Raw genomic sequence first — 15,163 nt, forward strand, 5'->3', positions numbered from 1 at the left:
AACTTAGAAAATTCCAAAAGAATTCAATAAAACATGAAAACATTCCATCTAAAAATGTTGTGACAACATAATTTTATAATAAAAAAAAAATGCGAACAAAGATACTCTGTCTTTGATTGAAAGGGGGAATAGTTTCATTTCTTTCATAAGTATGTGTTTGCCATGATTTTTCATAAGGAGAATATCATGGAGTATGAAAGCATTTTGCAGACATCATGTAAGAATTCTCAAATTGGTTTTGAATCCTTTGGTCCTGGAGTTACACAAGAACCTAACAAGGTTGTGTGCTTCAATGGTGGAAAAGAGGTTAAAAAGTGCTTCATCAATTGTAGATCCAATTTTAAGACTCGTAACACAAAGTCTTTGGTTTCTCTGCTTGAGGAATCAAAATTGACAGTACGTTATAGCTCATTTTTTTCGATTTAGTGTAAATGGGAAATTTAGATAAAGTTTTGAGAATTTTATAAAAACCTGTAGAATCCTATATCAAGAATAAATAAAGAGAAAGGAGGGTTATTACTAGGTTAGGCTATTTTCTAATCCAAGATCTGGATTGTGGATTATTGTTTGAATCTGTGAGGCTTACTATGGATACTGTGAGTTAGGGTTCTCTCAATTCCCAAATTTGAATCGTAGGGTATTGTTTGAATCCGTGGAGCTAACGAATCTTGTTTCGGAAAAAAAAAAATTTGAATGATAATTATATTTTTTATATTAGACAATTTATATTTTTGAATGCAAATGTGATCAAATAAAAAGGATAAATTACATTAACAGTTCTTATAGTTTGGGACTCGTATCACTTTGGTCCATGATTTTTCAATTGTGACACATTTGAACATGAATTTTAAATTTTATTTCAAATAAGGACAATTGAAGATACCATTGTTTAATTTCAAAGGCAAAATCGTCAATTTAATAAAATATAAACTAATTTAACAAAAATAAATGTCAAAAAAATATTTTAAATTTAAAAAAATATAATTTTATCCACCAATGATAAAATTATGTAAAATTGATAAAAATTAATAAAAATTACATGATTAATTTTTAAAAATTAATTTTACATGATCATCATCCAAACATATAATAAAAATTAATTTGGTAAAAAAAAATAAATGTTTAAAAGATTTATCAATTTTACATAATTTTATTTTTAGTGGGTAGAAATAATTTTTAAAAATTCAAAAATATTTGTTTGACATTTATTTTTGTCAAATTAGTTTATATTTTTTCAATTGTCCTTATTTGGAACAAGATTCAAAATTCATGGTCAAATGCGTCACAATTAAAAAGTCAGGGACCAAAGTGACACAAGCCCCAAACTATAGGGACTATTAATGTAATTCACCCAAATAAAAATGTAACGACTATCGGAATAATCTAATTTTTTTTTTAATTTTTATGAATGATATACAAGAAAGAACCTTACAAAATAAATTATTCAGATAATTTATGGTAAATTACTTGTCTGTTTGGTTTAATTTTTTAAAAATTATTTTTAAATGAATTTTTGTTTATGTTCAATATATAAAAAAAAAAGTGAAGTGTGAAATAATTACAAAATAATGAAGGTACAAGTAATTTATACATTCAATTATACAAATAAATCTTGTACCTTCAGTAGTTGGGAGAAAAAAAATTCTCTCCACTTTTTTTAAATTCTCCCATTTTTTTGCTTCATATTTTAGTCAATTTTTTTTTGTACTTTCTAATTGCACCTAATCTAGATGTATCTAAAAAGTAATAGAAATTGACTTAGATTATTAAAACAGTTACTGAAAACAAATAAAAATTTGAATAAAAATCTGTGTGCATTTTTGTTCGGATTTTTCATTTGTTTTTAGTCATTTTTTTATAAATATTTTAGTTAATTTTAATTGTACTTTTTAGATGTTAATCTTGATATATCTACAAAGTAAAATAAAATAAAAAAATTGACTAAAATATGAAAAAAGTTCAATAAAAATTTATCAGTAATGCTATATCTACCGAATTTGGTCTGGTTTGAATTGTCCAAATTTGAGTGTGCTAATCATCCTGGAGGTTATTTTAGAGGTCATCTGGCGAGTCATCTGGAAGGATACCGGTTCGCAGGGGTGACAATCATAGTTGACAATAGTGAAGTCGGTTGTTCGACTAGTCATTTGGGCGATTATCTGATTATGTCATTCGAGCTGAGCTGAACTGAGCTCCCTCTATTCTGGTTGACCAAGTATTTCTCTTTTATTATAACCCTATTGTCATGTTGTTACCCACTTTGAAACAAGCTAAATCTCTTTTACGGCTAATTTGGCATATGGATTGGGATTAAATTATCCCACTAAACGATAAAATACATTAATTTAGTTAATAAGATAAAATATTATATTTAAATTATAATTATTTTATTTTTTCTCTCACAATTATCAAATCAACCTAAAAAAATTAAAATTTTATTACAAACAAAACTTTTTTAATTAAATTAAAATAATTAAAAATTCAAACTAAAAAAATTTAGGATTAATTACCAAAAAGTCATGTTTACATATTTGGTGGTAGCTTAGGTCCTGTCAAAAAGTTTTTGAACCAATAAGTCTCATTTATAAGTAAAAAGACGTTTTGCCTTTTAATTCCCAAACTGAGAATGTTCTCAATTTTAAAACTGAAAATGTTCTCAATTTTTTTCATAATAAAAATTAAGAATATTATAAACTGAGAATGTTCTCAATTTCAAAACAAAGAATGATTTCAGTTTATAATTATAAAAACTAAGAAATTTCTCAAATTTTTTTCTAATATTAACTGAGAATATTATTCAGTGTGTTTGGTTTGAGTTTTCTGGATTAAGTTTTTTGAAAATTGACTTTTTTGGTTTTCGTGTTTTTTTGTTTTTAGTGAATATTTTTTAAATTTTAAACATTTTTTTTACTTTTTTAGATGCACCTTACTTAGATATATCTAAAAAGTAAAAAATTTGTGAAAAAATATTTTAAAAAATTAATAAATACATAAAAATATAAAAAATATACTGAATTCTTGTATTTTTTTGTATTTTTGGTATTTAGTGAATTTTTAAAAGATTTTTTTTGCTTTTTAGGTGTATTTATGTTAGGTGTGTTTAAAAAGTAAAAAAAATGCTTAAAATATTAAAAAAAATCAGTAAAAACAAAAAAAAAACGAAAAATAAGAAAGTAGAATTTTCTGAAAAGTGTTTTTTGAAAAGTGAAAACAAATTAGTTTTGAAAAATTTCTCAATTTTTTTCATGATTAAAATTGAGAATATTATCAATCTACTCTCTCTTACATTTACCTTCTCCACTGCTCCAATGGTTGGAGATGCACAGGTATAAGGAATAGGATAGGGAAATTTGGGAACATAGATGAAAAGTATTCTATTTACCTTTCCCTTGTTAAATTTGGAATCCAAACACAACCATACTAGTCACAAATTAACCAAAATAAGCAAGACAACTATAACAATCAACTAAGTATGAGACATAAAAAATAAAAAAAACCAATGTGAATCCATTGAAGCTTCTTGAAAGATGGAAGAGACTCAAAAACAAATTGGTTGGCTATCCAGAGGCAGTTATTATAACTGGAGAGACAGCAAGCTCATCTTAGGAATATGTTGCAAGTCTGTTAAATTTATTTGCACTGGTTCCTATATCTGCTTATCTCACTCCAGTTTTCATGCATCGTAGGATTTCATGGGTGGGTCCCGTAACGGCATGGTTACTCTAGAGAATAGAGTATGGGGGAGGCTTTTCCCAATATAAGCCTTTTTTACATTGTATTTCCAAAACTAGGCCAACTTCTGACGGAATTCCAAAACTAAGCTAAAGCGCCATTACTATTCGCGCTTTTACTGTTAGGAGCGCAAAAGTAGATGAACAGGAAAATCGCTATTACAAATAGCGACTTTGATTAAGAAGTCGCTGTTACAAATAGCGCTTCTAGGGTTAATTTTTTTCCCAAGGAAAACGCTGTTAAGAACAGCGCTTTTTACACAAAATTGTTTTGCCAAAAAACGCTATTGCTAATAGCGATTTTACACAAAATTTTTTTGCCAGAAAAACGCTATTGCTAATAGCGAGTTCACTTAAATGAAAACGCTTTTTCAATAAGCGTTTTTAACGTCCCTCATATATACGAAGCCCCCCCTCATTTGCATACGTTTTTCAGACTTAGGTTTTTCGGGTCTTGCTCTCCATCTCGCTCTCAGCTCACTCTCCATCTCTCAGCCTCTCCATCTCTCACCCTCCTCCATCTCAGCTCATCTCAGCTCGCTCTCGCTCTCTGCTCTCGGTCTCTGCTCTCTGCTCTCGGTCTCTGCTCTCACTCTCTGTCTCTGCTCTCTCTCTCTCTCTGTGGTATGACATTAACCCTAATTTTATGTATTTAGTTTTTGTGTTTGTAAATGTGTTGTATTTTTCTGTCAATGTTAGGGTTTTACATGTGAATTATTAAATGTGTTAGGGTTTTTATCATTGTGGTTATGAAATTAGGGTTTGGAATTTTTTGAAATCAGAAATCAGGGTTTGGAAATCAGAAATGCGAATGGTTTTGAATTTGTGGAATTTTTTTGCTTTTGAATTTTTGGATGTTGCTTGTGAATTGAATATGGTTATGAATGTTTATGCTTTGTCAGTGTGGTTGTGGTGATGAAATTAGGGTTCGATATCAGATTGTTCACATTATTAGGATTGTTCAAATTAGGATGTCATTTTAGGGTTCACATTATTAAGGGTTCTAATGCTTTTGAATTTTTATGCTTTTGAATCATAAATCGGGTTTGGAATTTTTTGAATTTTTTGAATTTTTTAAATAAATCATAAATATGAGAATTGAGAATTGAGAATTGAAATTTGGAATGATGAAATTCGTAAATCATCAATTCATATAATTGATAATTGTTAATGTCATATTATGAAATTCATATAATTGAGAATTGAGAATTGAAATGACGAAATGTTTATATTTTTAAATTTGAAATCAGGAATTGGAATTTTGAAATTATGCTTGTGAATCAAAATGTCTATATTTTGAATATTGAATAAACCAACGTACATTTGTTGAATTGGAAATTATTTTTTTTTTGCTTGTGAAGAGGAATTAAAAGGAAATTAGGGTTTTAAAAGTAATTTTTTTTAATTAAGAATTGCGATTAAAAAATCCGAAATTCATATAATTGATAATTGTTAATGTCATATTATGAAATTCATGTATTTGAGAATTGTTGATTTGAAATTATGAAATGTCTATATTTTGAAATTTGAAATCAGAAAATGGAATTTTGAAATGATGCTTGTGAGTTTTTTTTTTTTTTTTGCTTGTTAACAGGAATTAAAAGGAAATTAGGGTTTCAAATTATGGTTTTAAAAGTAATTTTGTTTAATTAAGAATAAAATTAGTAAAAATTGTAATTCATATAATTCGTAATTGTTAATGTCATATTACGAAATTCATGTAATTGAGAATTGTTGAATTGAAATTATGAAATGTCTATATTTTGAAATTTGAAATCAGAAATTGGAATTTTGAAATTATGCTTGTGAATCAAAATGTCTACATTTTTTGAATCAAATTATGGTTCAGAAATTGTTAATGTCTAATTTCTACAAAATATAATTATTAAACAAAAAAATATTTAATTTTGAATGTATTTGATTAAAAAAATATTTAATTTTCTCTCCATGAAAAGATCATGTTCTCTCAAATAAAAGATCATGTTCTCTGAAATATTTAATTTTGACTCTATTTTATTAAAAAGAAATATTTTTATTGGTTTCTCAAAATATTTAATTTTGACTCTATTTTATTAAAAAGAAATATTTTTATTGGTTTCTCAAAATATTTAATTTTGACTCTATTTTATTGAAAAGAAATATTTTTATTGGTTTCTCAAAATATTTAATTTTGACTCTATTTTATTGAAAAGAAATATTTTTATTGGTTTCTCAAAATATTTAAATTTGACTCTATTTGATTTAAAAAAAAAAAATGGTTTAATTTCGTTTGGTTTATTTCACTATATTTGGGGTCAGGCAGCCAAAATATGATTAAAAAATTTAATGAGCTGAATTTGTAATACATATAATAGTATTCTAGTACAAATTAAAATTTTCTCAGAAAACTGAAGAAAATTTGAAAAAGTTTTTGAAATGGGTATTGAACGAACTGATTTATCGCCTTTTTCACTTTGTGATTGTCCACTACCATTGAAAAGGAAAATCTAAACATTATGTTTTAATAATGTTTATTCATGTTTGTATAATTAGAAGTCATTATTAGAGTAGTTACAATATATGCATGAAAAGAGTAATAAATTATTTTAATTAATAGTCCATAGCAATTTCGTACGTAAGAAGGGAAAAAAAAAATTGGCACTTTGATGGGTAAGCATGTGTTTTGTAATACCAAATAATTGGTACGGATGGCCCGATAGATTCACATGGATAACTATCCAAAATGTAGTCCATACATTTAACCACCAACTTCAATTTAATTATCTCTAATTTTTGGCCATTATAAATTATCTCTGTAATTATTTTTTTGTTTTTGTATGTGTAAGAAAAAAAGGAGTAAATAAATTTAATTTTTTTCTTACTTTTCAGAACGATCCAAAATGATCCAAAATCAGTTTTTTGTTTTAATTTTATAAGAAAGCCTCTATGCCCTGTACAAAATGGACGAGGGTTACTAGTTCACATAGGAAATAACTTTGTCATTAAGGTCCGTAATGGCACAAGTTGGAGCAAATCAAATAAACTTATATTTTCCATAAATCTGAACAATTACATCACCAGGTTAAAAAAATCTCTCTCAATGTTTGCACCCTGTATTTTATATTGTCCAAATCAATCGCGTCACCCTCTACTAAATATCTCTCAACCTATTTTATTTTTCGCCACTAATTCGAAAGAATTAAGACAACAAGTATACTTCTTGTTATGTGTTTTTTAGATTAAGACAATAGAGCAATGACAACAAAGAACATTCACGTTGAAAAGATAAGAGTCTTCACATAGGAAGTAAATGAGACACAATCTATAACTCCACGTATAGATGAAATCTCAGCTGTTCTGTTATATGAATAAAAATAACTGAAAAAAATGAGAAAATAAACAGTAATAATCAAGTTGAGACACAAATATATAGTTGACAAAATACAAATTGAATTAATGTTTCACCTCTACAGTTCCTTCAACCCTAGAAAATATAAATTGATAAAAAATTAGAGGGTTGCTTTTATTTGTGGCTTCTGCAAATTTTAATGTTTATTTTACAAGTACAATTCGATAAATGTATATTGTTGATATTTTAATATTTATTGTTTCATTGAAGCAAGTATATGGCAACTGTTCCAATTATCTTTTACTGGGGGGGAAACATAATTCGGGATCCCGATGAAGGTGTGTCATATGATGCTGAGCCGAAAGGGATATATAGGGTGCAACTTGGCACCACACTTGGCAATTTGGAGGAGATGTTTATGTCCAAGGTCGCAAGTTACGGGGAAACAGTCCGATTGATCTTCAAATATAGATATCCTTATCGCCAGTGGCAAGCAACCAGTAAATACAAAATATTACGGATAAATGACGATGAGGCGTTGAACACCGTTTTAAGTATCGGTGGAAATTTCGAACCACCAAATTGTTTGGAAGTGTACATTCAGAAAGAGGTTGTACAGAATCTTTCGAATATAACACAGATAGATTCGCATCCGTTCACTACATTGCTGACACATGGGGTTGACACGACAGCATTTCAGTCTCCTATGTATGAATCAAATGAATGTTATGCAGCTGGCTACACACAACAGACATTTCATGGCCATGGTGGAGAATCAAGTTCACATGGTGGATACGAGACTGAATTTCACAATAACACCCAAGATGTGCCCACCTATAGCCATCATACGACTCCAGTTGAAGTTGCTGGTAATATGGCTGAAACGGTTAATTCTGTGCAGTTTGCTGACAGTGACATGTACGGTCCTGATGTCGCCCTAGACAATGATGAGAATGAAATGTGTGATGAAGAAAATTTATTGGGCGGATCAGATGATGATGATGATGAAGAAGATGATGTCGACGCTTCCGTTGATATTCAGAATGCCCCCATTCCACCTAGACCTGAAATCCTTTTCTATGAAAACATTCACATGGGTGGTGATTTTGACATTAGTAACCGCGATGTCGTTCCCCGTAACCGAATCTGGAATGCTGAAAATCCAGAGTTGGACAAAGGGATGGTTTTCGTTGATAAGAAGCAACTCGTACATGCTGTGAAATTGTACCATGCAACAAATAATCGAGAGTATAAAGTCGTAACCTCCAAGCGAGACGTTTGGGTGTGTGCTTGCAAGCACGACTGTAGATGGTGGTTGCGTGCATCTCTTAGTAGGAGACATGGGCTTTTTGAAATAAAGTAGTATAGGGGTCCTCACCATTGTTTATACCCACGAATGAACAGGGACCACACAAATATTAGCTCCAGTTACATTGCTTCTCATCTTTTGGGACAAGTTGCGGTGAGTATACAAAATAAATGTTTACATTTATATACACATTGTTTATTTAAAGTGTTCACACCAAAATTGTGTCTTTAAAGTGTTCACACCAAAATAATCTGACTCATAGGTATTGTTGTATGCAGAACGAACCTGATATGCCCATTAAGAATGTCATCGAAGACATAAAAAAGTCCATGAACTATACTATACATTACAAGAAGGCGTGGCATGCAAGGACAAAGGCAATTAGAATGGTATTCGGAGATTGGGATGAATCATATATGATGTTGCCTAAATTCATGTATGCATTACAAACATCTAATCCTGGCACCATCGTGCAATGGAAGCATAGATATACCGGAAATACAACCATTATGCCCGTCTTCCACTTTGTTTTTTGGTCTTTCAAACCCGTCATCGATGGATTCAGACATTGTAAGCCTGTTATAACCATAGATGGTACATTCTTATACGGGAAATACACTGGTGTGTTGCTTGTAGCAACGATTGTCACCGCCAATGGCAAAGTACTACCGCTTGCATTTGCTGTTGTCGACAAGGAGAGTTTGGAGTCTTGGTCGTTCTTCATTTCAAATATCAAGGAACATATTGTCATGGACCGACAGGGAGTGACTTTGATATCCGATCGAGCTGAGAGTATTTTAGCTGTTGTGAGGCGGCATTGGTTGAATCCCTCGCTCCAATTTGTTGGATATCATCGGCACTGCCTTCGACATGTTTGTAGTAACTTTAACACTACGTTCAGAAATAAGGAGCTGAAACAACTTCTATGGAAAGCAGGAAGTGCTCATCAACGACGAAAGTGTAATGGTTACTTACAACAAATACAGGCTATTGACCAAGAAGCCATCACTTGGGTTTACAAGATGAATCCTGAGGACTGGGCCCTTTCGTATGACGGTGGACATCGGTGGGGGGTATTGACTAGCAATAATGCAGAGTGCTTCAATAGCGTCTTGAAATGTGCAAGGAACTTACCTATCTCAGCTATGGTTGAATTTACATTTTGGCGGCTTGTAAAATATTTTGACGAGATGGGAGCCCAAGCTGAACTAGATGTACGAAATGAGTTCCAATACCCTAGAGAGATGCAAAAAACTATTGAGGATGGCATCGCAAGGGCAAATACTTTCAAGTTGATATCATATGATAGGTTAGTTTGTAATATAAATTAAATTATTGTTATTATGTTGTCAATTTAACTACACCTAAAAACATGAACTTCATTAGTTTCTATTACAATTTTTTTATAGGCCACGCCGCGTGTTTGAGGTGCAAACATCTTTTCGCCATGGACGAGGTCGCAATACACAAATTGTGCGGATGAATCAACCCACGTGCAGTTGTGGGAAATATGAGATACGACACTATCCATGTTCTCATATGCTCGCTGTAATGTCTGAATGCGGTGACAATCCATTCGAGTACGTTAATCTAGTATATAGGCTTCCTGTATACATGAGGGTTTGGGAAACTAAATTCAATCCAATATCGCATCAAGATTATTGGGCTGATCCGCAGTGGACTTTAATGCCTAATGTACTGCGTCTGCGACAAGTGAAACGGGGTCGTGCATCTATGTCTCGTATTCCGAATGAGATGGACATATCAGATAGGCGTTTGACCGCTCGTTGCAGTGAGTGCCAGCAGACAGGTCATGACAGGCGAACATGTCCGGCGCGACTTAGTCAATGAAGACTATGCAATACTTACATATTGTAATAGATCTTTTTGTAATTCTTTATTTGTAATAGATCATTTTCTTTTCTTTTGTAATTCATTATTTGTAAACGGGGTCATACATTTAATAGAACATTTTTTATTTGTAATAGATCATTTCTATTGTTTAATTCTTTATATATTGTAATTGTTTTATTTGCTTGACAAAATTTACAACTATCATAGTTTTTATTCTCTACTTCATTGAAAATGTTTATTACAGAATTTTATTTAAAATCACATAGTTCTTCTTTCATTTTAAGATTTTAATATTTCGATTGATTAAAGCATTTTGTACATTTAGAATTTATGAATTACATGTACGTAATTTACAAATTTTATACTTTATTGCAATACAAAAATTACAAAATCAATAATGAAGTTGTCGAATATGCCATAAATGTAACGAAGTTTTGTCAAATATGTCAAAATCAATAATGAGGTTATGTCAAATATGCCAAAATCAATAATTAAGTTTTGAAAAAAAAATGATCATTCCATTTTTTTGTAAATATTGACATACAAAAACTATCCACATGTTATTGGTCATTATTAAGCTTATGTAACTGAGATCGTAAAATGACTTTGTAAAAGATTTTTATATTAGTTCGAAGCATAAATAACGATAGGTTATGTTGAATTGCTTATCATATTTAATGGCACATAATATGCAAAATTCTGATTTTAGTTAATTGCTTCCATGTTAATGACACACAAATTTATACTTTTAAAATAATCGACCACATTTATTTTCCAAGTCGTCATGTACATAATAATTTGAGCTTAATTGATATAGTTAAATTACATGCTCACCAATACAGTTTTTCAAAATGTATTTGTTTTTCAACTGTACAAGCTTCATGGCACATCTACCTGATGAGGTCCCCCTTTTGAGTCATCCACATCGGGCTGACAGTATATGGGAGGACCTGGTATGCAATAACGTTTGTTGGACTTTACGCGTACAATGAAAATACACTGCATTTTGTTTTTGATTTCCTTGATAATGCTATAATTTAAAATACTCATTCTGTTATGCAGGACCAGTCACGCACCGTGGTGGCATGCCGACGGGGAGATTCCGGCCTGTGGGATCGTCCATTGGACCATAGAGTCTTGCAGTGTATACTACGCGCGGGATTCTATGGTGTATATCGTATAGGCCATATCAGACTGGACCACCCACTCATTACTGCTCTCGTCGAGAGATGGCGCACAGAGACTCATACATTTCATTTCCCGACCGGTGAGGCCACCGTCACATTGCAGGATGTATCTGTCCTATACGGTCTACGGATTGATGGGTGAGCAGTTACTGGACTTGACCCATCATTGACGACGGAGCAGTGGATAGCGCTATGTGCTGAGCTATTGGGAGTAGCACCTACACCTGCAGACTTACAGGCAGGTAGAGTGAGGGTGAGGTGGCTGTCGGAGCATTTTCAGGGCGATTTTCCAGATCATGCTGCAGATGAGTTAGTACAGCAGCATGCGCGAGCATATATTCTGTGGCTTATTGGGGGGGTACTTCTCCCTGATAAGTCACAGAACCTGCTCAAGCTGATGTATTTGCCACTGTTGAGAGACATTGACGTCATCGGCCAGTACAGCTGGGGCGCCGCGGCTTTGGCATGCTTGTATAGGATGTTATGTCGAGCCACTCAGGTGGGTGTGACTCAGATCGGAGGACCCCTTGTCTTGCTACAGGTTATTAAGAATTTTATTACATGTCAATTCATATTGTATGGCATATATCAGTATTGTAATTGCATTCAAACTATTGCAGATTTGGGCGTGGGAGAGATTGATTCGCATTGCCCCGTTTAGGCGGCAACTAGTTGCTCCTGGTGAGGTTCCCATCGGGCAGGGAGACATGCAGATGCCGGCCGGACCTCGAGGTGGCCGGTGGAGGGTTGACATGAGCCACGAGGTCGTATCGACCCACGTAGTGGTCGTGTATAGAGACCAGCTTGACCGGATGATAGACGGCGAGGTATCAAATTTAAATACCTAAATTTTAATTGTCATATGGACTGTATATGTTTATGAGCGATTTTTAATAGACTTGTCGTTATTGTAGTTTATCTGGCAGCCTTATGCTGATGTCCTCCAGACGCTCCCAGACTACTGCCGCCTAGGTGAGGATATATGGATGGCGAGAGTACCACTCATTTGTTTTGACGTGGTTGAGTTGCATCTCCCTGATCGTGTCCTTCGACAGTTTGGTCGGGTCCAGGCCATACCGGATCGGTGTGACACCGAGTGGCGGTTACATGCGACGGATAAACGTGGCCGAGCCAGCACTGACTGGAGTCTGCATCATATGCGATACATACAGTTGTGGGATGCCCGTCGCGACACTATTGTACAGGCTGACTGGAGCGATGGGGTCCTCCCCTCTCCCGACCCTTACATGTTGTGGTATCGGCGACATACACACCTACTTGTCGGTAATCCGAGCCACCTGTCAGAGGCCGGATATCAGGGAGTTGGGCCTTCTCTCGAGGCATTGGTGAGTATCGTACTATATGTCCGATAATTGTTAATATCATAATTGATTATTTTCAGTCAACTATAGCCTAATATATCTGATTTTTTTTCCAGGTGGTTCGAGTTGGGAGGTCATATCACTTGGCTGAGAACGCCATTTTCAGATGTGATGGACAGCTTGGTCTGCAGGCCCTTGTAGAGATCAGAGAGTAATTGTACAAGGGGATCCAGCATGCCCATCGGGTAGATCGTCTGCATTTTGGGGACTACGGTGTACACAGTGCAGCAGCTGCTCCTGACACATCAGTCCCATCCACGTCAGTGCCTCCCAGTTCAGCGCCAGCCACAGCAGGTCCTTCGACTTCAGTCACCCCACCACATGATACCCCATACATTTCTCCATATTCCCCACATGTACATCTTACCCAGCATGTTGACCCTGACCCTGATTGGTCACCGCCCCGCTTCATGCATGATGTTATTACCCCACCCACCTAGTTACAGCCTACTTTTCTGGGGAGTACTTCGACCGCGCCCCGGTTCATGCATGATGTTGTTACCCCACCCACCCAGTTACCACCTGCTTTTATGGGGACTACTTCGACCGCGCCCAGGAGTACACATGATGCAGTTCTCACTGACATCTCCCACATTGATGATGAGGCCCATATTGAGCCCCCCCCAGAGCGTGAGGGAGAGGTTATGGTCGTGGGGGACGTCGCGGCCGAGGTCGGGGTGCGGGCAGAGGCAGAGGTCGAGGTCCAGCTGCAGATCGTGATACAGTTGCACCAGACGAAGGAGTGGGAGTTTCACAGCTCACAGCAGTATCTGATCTACAGGCACAGGCAGGATCAGGGGCATCAGATGCAGGAGAGGGGGGGTCACACTCACACTCACAGGCTCCACAGGCAGTCAGTGGAGGGCCGCATGCAGGGGAGAGAGTGCCAGATATTCAGAGAGTCTACCGTAGGAGATCGAGGAGGGAGATCCACGGTCGGGGTTGTGGGACTGGGGGCAGGTTAGGGCATTAGCGGTTGCGATATGGACTATATAGGTTTTTTTTTTCTTTTTTTTGTTTGTATGTGTCAAACTTGTACAGCTGATGTAAGTGTCATACTTATTTATTCGCAATTATAATTTCATAATTTTTTATTCTTATTTATATTGATGAATCACACAAATCTCTTTCACATCTCTACCCCTCTCTCATTATCCGTAATTTAGGAGAACATAAATTACAAACGCATTTGGTTTGAACAAAACGTGTAAAGAAGCTATAAAAAATATGTTTGTTCAAGGCTAAAAATAATTGAAATATCTCGCTTCATTGATAAGTCATGGATAAGCATTACAAATTGCATGCATTACAGAAATGCCCTGGGCGTTCATCCAAACAATTTCATTCATTATCATCGTCATCTGACATCTCAATATCAGATTCATACATAACATCCATGCTCCAGGCGTAGTACTGGTGTGCATCATCCATTAGCATGGCTACATGGTTCATAGGAGGGAGTGGGAGTCGCAGAGGTGGTAGGAACTTGCAAAGGGGTGAAAGTTCACGACGAGGAGGGGGAAGGGGAAGTGGCGATGCTGAAGATGAAACACCATTTCCTTTCTTGGATGCCTTTTGTGCTTATCATGATAGGTTTGGGAAGCGACATTTTGTCATGCCCAAGTACTATCGAGATCCATGTGGTTTGGTGGAGGATCCATCAGAAAATCAAACAGGATATGGTTATGCAAAGGCTAGACTTCTTAAGTGGCCCGCACTATTTATAGAGCGAGTGCAAAACGAAAGATTATGTCGGGAAAGACGATTGAAGGTGCCAAAAGCACGTTCTGTTGAGATCCAAAAGGAAGATCCTGATAATGTTGATCGACTATGTCAAACACTACAACGTGAGATTTCTCAAATGGGTCGTAGATTGGCCCGCGATATGCAGCTACTCATACTTAAGAAGGATGCCCAGAAGAACAAAACAGAACCAAATGTTGCGGCTATCAAGGCTATCATGGAGGATCCTGAACTTGTCTCTGACGCTGAGCTTTCGGATTGTTCAGACTCTGAGCCACCTGCCGATTTAAGCGCGAATTAGGTGTTAATGTTTACACTTCGGCAATATAACAACTTGCATTAATATGTAATGTCTGTGTTAGAGTAAGTATAACTGTTATGTTATGTTATGTTTATGTTTAAGTTTATGTTTATGTATTGTGTCTGTCAAATGTTACGGCTATTAATATGCAATATTATGTCATGAATTAGGTGTTTGTCTATCTAACTGTTATGTTTATGTATTGTGTGTTCAGTTAAGAGTGTCCAGGATGTATGTAATGTGTGTTCAGTTCATGGTGTCCATAATGTATTTTTGTGGGAGAATTATGTTTGTACTACCTATGTAACTGAAAATTATTACATTTGCA

At 34.6% G+C, this 15,163-nt stretch overlaps 1 protein-coding gene across 1 annotated transcript; it reads left to right on the plus strand.

Annotated features, from left to right (window-relative positions):
* The first annotated feature begins 186 nt into the window (after window positions 1–186).
* On the plus strand, window positions 187–12,871 carry LOC145814738 (serine/threonine-protein phosphatase 7 long form homolog). Its single transcript, XM_082911744.1, has 6 exons — window positions 187–396; window positions 7,794–7,928; window positions 11,285–11,366; window positions 11,556–11,950; window positions 12,030–12,236; window positions 12,324–12,871. The coding sequence occupies exons 1-6, from the start codon at window positions 187–189 to the stop codon at window positions 12,780–12,782; spliced, it is 1,488 nt and encodes a 495-aa protein (XP_082767870.1). The 3' UTR covers window positions 12,783–12,871.
* Window positions 12,872–15,163: the final 2,292 nt, after the last annotated feature.

This window comes from Camellia sinensis, chromosome 2 (assembly GCF_055761805.1).
Source record: "Camellia sinensis isolate YWXY chromosome 2, ASM5576180v1, whole genome shotgun sequence".
Classification (NCBI taxonomy): Eukaryota; Viridiplantae; Streptophyta; class Magnoliopsida; order Ericales; family Theaceae; genus Camellia; species Camellia sinensis.

Coding starts and splice junctions, on each gene's coding strand:
- LOC145814738 (XM_082911744.1), top strand. CDS start 187: ATGGAGTATGAAAGCATTTTGCAGACATCATGTAAGAATTCTCAAATT. Junction 7,929..11,284: donor GACTCCAGTTGAAGTTGCTG/GTAATATGGCTG, acceptor TCTGTTATGCAG/GACCAGTCACGCACCGTGGT. Junction 11,367..11,555: donor GGACCATAGAGTCTTGCAGT/GTATACTACGCG, acceptor ATGGGTGAGCAG/TTACTGGACTTGACCCATCA.